Source organism: Zingiber officinale, chromosome 8B (genome assembly GCF_018446385.1).
Source record: "Zingiber officinale cultivar Zhangliang chromosome 8B, Zo_v1.1, whole genome shotgun sequence".
Taxonomy (NCBI): Eukaryota; Viridiplantae; Streptophyta; class Magnoliopsida; order Zingiberales; family Zingiberaceae; genus Zingiber; species Zingiber officinale.
The window spans coordinates 7,125,875-7,134,046 of NC_056001.1; the positions used below are offsets into that span (position 1 = coordinate 7,125,875).

The window sequence follows — 8,172 nt, forward strand, 5'->3', positions numbered from 1 at the left end:
TCTTCAATCAAAAGTCCGTTCGATCAATATTACAACTACTTATCCAGCAAGTGATCTAGCATACCATCTCTAATTTCCAAACAGGATCAAGACGCATCCTATCCAAGCTCTCTACCTCAGTGACTACTGAGTCGTTCATTAATGAATAAGCTTGGTAGCAGTAAGGCGGTAAACTTAGCTCATTCATATGTATGAATGAACACCCTGTTTGGAAATAACTTAAGTCATGGAATTGAATTGAATTCCATAAGGAGTTGAATTCAATTCTCATATTTGGAATGAATTGCAACTTAAGTTATGGAATTCTTATGTTTTACCATTTTATCCTTCTCTCTTTTTTCTTTTCTTTTTTTACAAAGAAGAGAGAATGAGGGCACAATGGACATAATATGGAGAATTGAATTCCCTATCTAAATCACACATAAAGAGGTGTGATTTACTTTTGCCTTGTTTGATGGAATTGGAATTGAATTCCATATCAATTCTTAGCTAAAAAATCATTCCAAAGCATGAAATTCAATTCCAATTCTAAAAGGAATTGAATTCCATTTCATTCCAAACATGCTGGAACTCAATTGTAATTTTATTTATGTAGTATTCAAATACATAAAAAAAATATAGAATTTAAAATTATTTATAATAAACTAAAATTAAATAAGTATTTCGAGATTATTGTAACTAGAAATGTAAGAAGAGGCGGAATAGAGGGGAGGAGAGAAAAGAGAAAGAATGAGTAAATGATGGGGAAAGTCAGGAGCTGGCTGATGTCTAAACAGTTAGCTGTGAGAAGAAAGGAAGCTGAAGCGGGATGAGGAGAAGTGGGATAGCAATGGTAACGACAACCGGAGGGGGGAAAAAAAGAAGTCCTTGGCAATGAAGATATAAGTGGATTTATAATTAGTATGGTTTAGTAGGATAGCTTGGATCCTATATATGGTAGAGTTAATATGTTAGATATATACTCACTATGATAGAATAATTTTATTGCTTTTGATGGTCTCGAATTACACAATTTGTGATGACCTATAAGTCATTGCGTTGAACCATCGTAGAGATGGCCATCTCCGATAACAAAGGAGGTACTTGTCAATACATCCAAGACAAGTCACATGGTGTTATCATCAATCTCCAAAACGAAAGAGACTTGAGAATTTGGATTTATTTGATTCTATGTCCAACTGCATATGATGAACTATATGGTTTTCTCATGGGCTTCGGATCTGTGTGCCCAATTCCCGATGGAGCTCAAGGACACCTCTGCAGTCTTTGCGAGCAGAGCTCGTTCATGGAAGAAGCTGAGAAGATGTTGCAGGAATTCATCGTGGATGATGAAGATTGAAGGCCGAGTGTGGTTAGAAACAGAGGAGGTGTGGGAGGAAGACTGTTGGTTTGGCAGCTTCAGAGGCAGTAATGCTTCGCGCATATACTTTCCAACTTGTAAATGAATTGAGATGGCTTCACACTAGTAAAAATTGGACAAGACAGAACAAGACTTCCCTATTTCCATTTTTTTTCTATAACAAAATGGAGATAAAAATGATAGTATTAATCAAAAACAAGGTAGCAAGTTATTGTTCTACTCCGCTAGCTAAGCCACAATTGGTGACTACAACCTTGGCATACGGGCGATTAAAGCCTCTCTCCGCGACCACTGCCCTTTTATCTCCGATCAACTTCGCCACCCTGCTCACCCCCCAAAAAAACAATGTATATAAATAAAATAAAATAAAGAAAAAATTGATTAATTAATCAAATACCTGAAATAAGGGGAACTGGTATTCTCTTGTACGGTCTTCACCTTGGAGATCTTCTCCACCACGTCCATCCCTTCCACGACTCTCCCTATCACCAGCGTCGACGCGTCCAGCTCTGGCGAGTCCTTCACGACTATGACGAACTCTGTCCCGTTTGGGTCCTTTCGGATCTCCTCTGCGTCGATCTCCAGCTTGCCTTCTCTAGCAACCAGCTTGAGTTTCGGCGGCGGTTTGGTCGGGTCTCTGATGATGAGTCCTAGAGAGCCGACCGCGTTCTTGGTGCCGGAGCAGTTCTTGCTTAGCGACTCCCACTCCGCCACAAGGTTTTCCGCCGCCAAATTGCCGCCGCCTCCCCTTCTCGCGAGTTCGACGTCGACGCCGTAGGATCTCACGCCGCTGTGCTGGACGTAACCGGGAACGATCTTGACAAACTCCTTGCGCCGGTAGCTGATGCCAGCGGCGCCGGTGACAAGGTCGGCGAACCTGGAGGAGCCGAAGGGGACGGCATCGCCGTAGAGGCCGACGGTGATCCGGCCGGCGGGCGCGCCGTCGATGGAGACATCAAGGAAGGCTTTCTCTGTGATCGTTTGGGCGCTGCAGTCGGTGGTGGAAGTAGGCACTTCGTCAGCCTTCGCCTGCCTGTACCAGAAGGTGGAGACGAGGAGGGGCAGCGTAGAGGCAGCAGCGACGGCGAGGTCCCGCCGAAGGAGTTTATGAGGTCTTGGAACTTGGAAGGGAAGACCGGTGGCTGGCGGTGGTGGAGGAGGAGGTTGCAGAATTGGAAGTTGTGGGTTCAGGGACTGGTGCAGGATCTGCTTCATTTTTGCGAATATTCGGTTTCCTTTATGGTAGACCGATTCCCCGAGTTTTCGCCATTAATATTAACTTGGTCAGTGTTGCTTTGGTGGCTGGTTCTACTTTGTTCCGATGCCTGTGGATAAGGAAAGAAGATTGGTGGTCTATCCATTTTATTCAATGGAAGGGAGGTCATGAAGTGTTTCTTTAATTATTTTTTTAAAGACAAATTAATGCTTTGGAGTGATGATAGCATGTAAAAGGTGAATCCTCAATACTTTCGTCAGTCATCGCAGATCAACACGAAAAAAAATAAATCATGGATAACTACTAATTTTTGGATCCAAGCAGAGGGGGGGAAGAACATGATCTGCCAATTTTATGCAAGATTAAGTTCTTCCACTACAACTACAAAATTTATGGAAATTGAAAAGCCACCTTCAACAAGCACAACAACAAGTCTTGTATAACCAGAAAACCTCTTTGGGCGGATCAAAACTTCATCAAGGAAAAAAGAAGAGGAAAGGAAAGATATTTAGAAATTTAGTAGAAGGAAAAAAGGATTTCTTAGAGAAAAAAAATTCCAATGTGATGCCATCATTTGGCTCAAATATACCAACATGATCTGCATATAGAAAGGTTCCAAACTGATGTGATCCAATTATCGATAATTTCAACAACTGATATATAAAAATTAGCATGGAAGAAAGAAATGCAATTATTAGCAAATCTTGCAGAAAAGCATAGAAACAGGGATGATGCTTGTGCCACTAGCTAGCAAGTAGCACCTAAATTCGGAAAAAACGAATAATGGACAAGTTCAGTTGCATGTCGCATTCAATCAAATGCGATGTTTCCACTTTATTGAGAGACAATTCTATGAAAACTAAAATAGAATGGAGCTCAACAACACTATACATATAAATATAAAGATCAAAGTTTCTGGATGGATAAGTGTGAGAGGGTGAAGTGTAACGAAATTTCAAGATTTTGCAGGCAAATCTTGTTGATATGCTAGAGAAATGAATTTACCTTGTTGGAAGATGAGCTTTACATGAAAATGTAGTTCTAGCATCTCTAAGCAATTTCCACCACCTTCGAAGAAGACAGTGGAATAAGGTATTCTATCTCTGTTTTAAATCCCATGCTCAAAATGCATAGTTTGAAATGCTATAGATGCCTCAATGGAACACTCCATGTGACTAGGAACTCGGTGATTGAAAGGTTTCAATTGGTAATCTTCACAAATAAAAATAAAGGTAAGCTCTTGAAAAATACAATGATCCCCTATATCAACTAATTTGATGGAGCTCACTGAAGCACAACTTCTGAGTAAAGACACAATCCAATTGAATGGTTTTGCATGTTTTATTCTTTCATGGAACCTAATGGTTTCACCAGGAAATCCTAACTCAGAGTCCTGAAGTCAGACACTTACAATGCCGCGCTTCATGTACTATCTTGTCCAGAGGAAATTGTACAACCAACCCTAAATTTAAGTATAAAGTAATAAATAAATGATTTTGACATCAACCAGCCATGCATAGAGCTTACAAAAACAGTTCCTAGGTGGACATGCAGAAATAGACTTTTTATTTAAATTCACTTAGTAGCCAGACAAACAAAAACATCACAACCAAATAATACAACTTTGTTTCAAATTTAACAATGCCCCATACGACTCCTTCCATGACTGTTCAATAAACTACTCAATTTTCTTCTATAAAATCATCCTCATGAATGTCCGGAGAGTCCAATGATCAGGAGCTTGATAATTAAGATGTTATCAATATTTTTTGGACTACTAAAGAAGTAGTTCAGTGCACAAAACTCCGGTCAATACGGGATCCCAGGAGAGGATATATTGTTGCAACCTTACCCTACTTTGCAAGAGGTTATTTTCAAAACTCAAATCCGTGACCTCAAGGTCACACGGAAATAACTTTACCATTATGCCAAGATCCCCTTCATATTTTGCACTACTACTTGAAGGTAAATTTGTAGATAGATGTCCTTTAGATTTCAAACTTGCCCAAAATCGTGAAATATTCTGAGTGAGGAGTGCACTAAAAGTATCATTGAAACACTTTTGACTGTGAGAAGCAGAAAGTGTATCTCAAATTTTGAAATGTAACCGAGTGTATTATACTCAGTAGCAACAAGTATAGCTTCATGCAAATTCAGTCACATGTTTTTCAACAAAGAAACACTTTGGTGGATATCTCAAGAATGAGAGGATTCCTAAATAAATTTTCGAAAGCCAGGTTCCTTTAGGTTAAATCTCCCAATCCTTGTCCTTTGCACCACTGGTGAACTCAATGCAAAAGAGTTTTATCAAACATCCTACATAGAGCTTAATGAATTCTAAATAGCAGGGATCACAGTTTCTTGTTAGTGTATTCCACTTGCATATCAATTTTCAAAGAGACAGCTTATATCATTTTTACAAGTATTTGTTGAAAATTGGACCAACAAACAAGTAAATAAATTACTTGTCTTACACTAACAATAACAACACTACAACACCTTTTTGTGGATCACTCACAATTCTAAGACAAAGAAGAAACAATAAAAAACTTTAACTCACAAATTGATACTTGATTGATGAATGAAACTAAATACAAGGTTGAGTATTTATAGTATTCTTCATACAATCTGGACCGTTCAATTAAATTAAATCCTAGCCATTGAAATTCTAATTCTTATCCATGAAATGAGAAAAACACTCTTGACCACACATTTAATTTTATCTTTTACCAAGTCGTCATCTTTATCTATTAGAAAAATAAATAATTAAATAGCAAATCTTATCTATAACTCTTATCTTTTATTGGATAAGTTTTATCCTTTATTTGGGTTGGAGTTGATATTTAACACTCCCCCTCAACACCAACCCTTTGTACTATGCCGAGTTGATCACGAAACCTTTTGAATTGACCCATCTGGACGATGCTTTATTTTGTAAACCCATTTGCACGAAATGGGTTTCACATCTCTTGGTTTTGGTATGAGATCCCAAGTCTGATTTTGTTGCAGTGCATCAATCTCTTGTTTCATGGCTGTCATCCACTCAGAACTTTGTGATGCTTTTTCAAACGTCTCAGGCTCTACTGCTTCTTCAACTATGGCTGCATTTGCATATTTTGGATTTGGCCTTCGTGTTCTTGTTGACCTTCGGAGTTGAGATTGTGGAGTTAATTCTTCCACTTCATTAGGCCTTTCTTCTTCATTTGGATGCTGATATATGCCGGTTTACCAAGGACTCTGAGTCACTCTTTGCTCTTCATCATTATCATTTGGACCTCCTGATTCATCTGAACCTGATTGAAGTTGAACTATATGCTCCCTCATCTTTTGTTGTACTTTATCTTCAAGGTCTTTAGATTCTGGCAAGACCTCCTTCTCTGTGGTCCACCAAGAAGATGCTTCATCGAACACTACATTTCGTGAAGTGTAACATCTTTCGCTTGTTGGATCGCAGCATTTCCACCCCTTTCTCTGGCTATCGTATCCCACAAAGATGCATCTAATAGCTTTCTTGTCAAACTTGCTTCGTAAGTGATCAGGAACAAATACATAACATACACATCCAAATACTCGAAAGTAGCTAACTGTAGGTTTTTTGTTCCATAACTTCTCAAAGGATGAAATAAATTCTAACCTTGGTTGAGGAAGTTTATTGATGATAAAAGCTGCAGTCCTCATTGCTTCAGCCCAAAAACGTCCAGGTACATTCTTCTCATGCAGCATACTTCGACAAATTTCTGCAAGATGTCGGTTCTTTCTTTCTGCTACACCATTCTGCTGTGGTGTGTTGGTACAAGTGTATTGATGATATACTCGACTTTCTCTCAAGTATTGAGAGAACTCTCTTGAGCTATATTCTCCTCCATTGTCTGTGCGCAAGCAACATATCTTTTTTCCCAATTCTCCTTCGACTGACTGCTTGAACTCTTTGAACATTGAGAAGGTATCAGATTTTTCTTTCATAAATAAAATCCACACATACCTTGAGAAATCATCAATGAATGTCACCATATACCGCATACCACCAATTGACGATTGCTTAACATGCCCGAATACATCAGAGTGAACTAACTCCAATGGTTCCTTTGCTTTGAAGTTTGACTCCTGATATGGTAATTGGTGTGCTTTACCATACTGACATCCTGCACATATTGTGTCTGTTCGTATGTCTAGTTGAGGAAGTCCCTTGAGCATCGACTTCTGCATCATCATGTTTAATTTGGAATAGCTAACATGACCTAGCCGCATGTGTCATATAACTGCTGTCTCACTTTTTCTTGTCTTGTCTATATATGCAGACTCTGCTGACATCACGTAGAGCGACTCTAATCGTTGACCCTCCATTGTTGGTGTTTCTGAAATTTTGAGGTTTCGATATACCTTTACATTTTCAGGACCAAATAGAACATAATGACCTGAAGATGTTAATTGGGCCACAGACAGTAAATTCTTCTTCATTCCTGGGACATGATAGACATCTTGAAGAGGCACTTGGTTAGAATTATATCGAGGCGTAATTACCGTCTTACCAACATGTGCTATTGGTAACCTTGAGTTGTCGGCTGTAACCACCATACGAGCTCCTTTGTATTGAGATAAGTTTTGCAATTTTTCTTTATCACCCGTCATATGATTTGAGCAGCCTGAATCCACGATCCAATCATTTTTGTAGTCAATCTGTTCTGGCGTTGTTGTGAGAGCCAAGTCTTTTTCCTCCGTAGCCATCAAAGCTTCAGCATCCCAATCATCTTCGCTATTCTCTTTAGAATTGGAAGTAGCAGTGTTGCTTTGAACGAACCTTTTCTTGGACCAACAATCTTTTGCCATGTGGCCCACCTTCCCACAATTGTAGCACTCGCCAGAAAATTTTTTACGATCACCATAATTCTTCGAGGCTCCCCCTGGACGAGAGCCTCCATTCCCATGATAGCTTTTTCCTTTGTCGTCATCCTTTTTAGATCCACCAGTGTGTCGTTTGAAGTTGCCTTTATTTTTGTTGGTGTAGAGCGCTTCTTCTTCATCTTTTAGTGAGAGTCCTCCCATTTGCTTAGCCACAGCTTCTTGACCTGCAAGTAAATTTTCAAATTCAAGAAGTGATGGTTGTGTTGGCCATCCTTGTATAGCAGCAATAAATCCTCGATATTCTGGCCTCAAACCATGAATAATTATTCTTTTTATCCTTGCTTCCCCAATAGGAGCTGATGGATCTAGCTCTGAAATTTCGCGACATATCAACTTCACCTTGTGGAAGTATTGGGCAATCGTCTTGTCACATTGAGCTATTGACAATAGCTCGTTCTCCAGAAGTTGCAATCTTGTATCATTCTTCTTTGAAAAAAGTGTAGCAAAGATATCCCACACTTCCTTTGGTGTTTTGGCATCTCGGATGTGCTCCAACATTTCTTCTTCAATTGTGATCTTTAAGGCAAACATTGCTTTACCTGCCTTAATCTTCCATTTTCGCAAAATGTCATTGGCGTCTTCTGCCAGCTGCGTAGCTTCACTACCACCAACAACCTCCCAAAGATCTTGACCTTGTAGGTAAGACTCCATGCATGTTGCCCACGTGTTGTAGTTTTTGTTGTTGAGCTTCTTG

At 39.4% G+C, this 8,172-nt stretch overlaps 1 protein-coding gene across 1 annotated transcript; it reads right to left on the reverse strand.

Annotated features, from left to right (window-relative positions):
- Positions 1 to 1,472: 1,472 nt before the first annotated feature.
- Positions 1,473 to 2,711, reverse strand: LOC122013872 (peptidyl-prolyl cis-trans isomerase CYP26-2, chloroplastic-like). The gene is made up of 2 exons (XM_042570088.1): positions 1,758 to 2,711; positions 1,473 to 1,683 (listed from the first exon to the last, which is right to left on the reverse strand). The coding sequence occupies exons 1-2, from the start codon at positions 2,573 to 2,575 to the stop codon at positions 1,569 to 1,571; spliced, it is 933 nt and encodes a 310-aa protein (XP_042426022.1). The 5' UTR covers positions 2,576 to 2,711; the 3' UTR covers positions 1,473 to 1,568.
- Between the last annotated feature and the right edge of the window lie 5,461 nt (positions 2,712 to 8,172).

Coding starts and splice junctions, on each gene's coding strand:
- LOC122013872 (XM_042570088.1), bottom strand. CDS start 2,575: ATGAAGCAGATCCTGCACCAGTCCCTGAACCCACAACTTCCAATTCTG. Junction 1,684..1,757: donor ACCAGTTCCCCTTATTTCAG/GTATTTGATTAA, acceptor GGGGGTGAGCAG/GGTGGCGAAGTTGATCGGAG.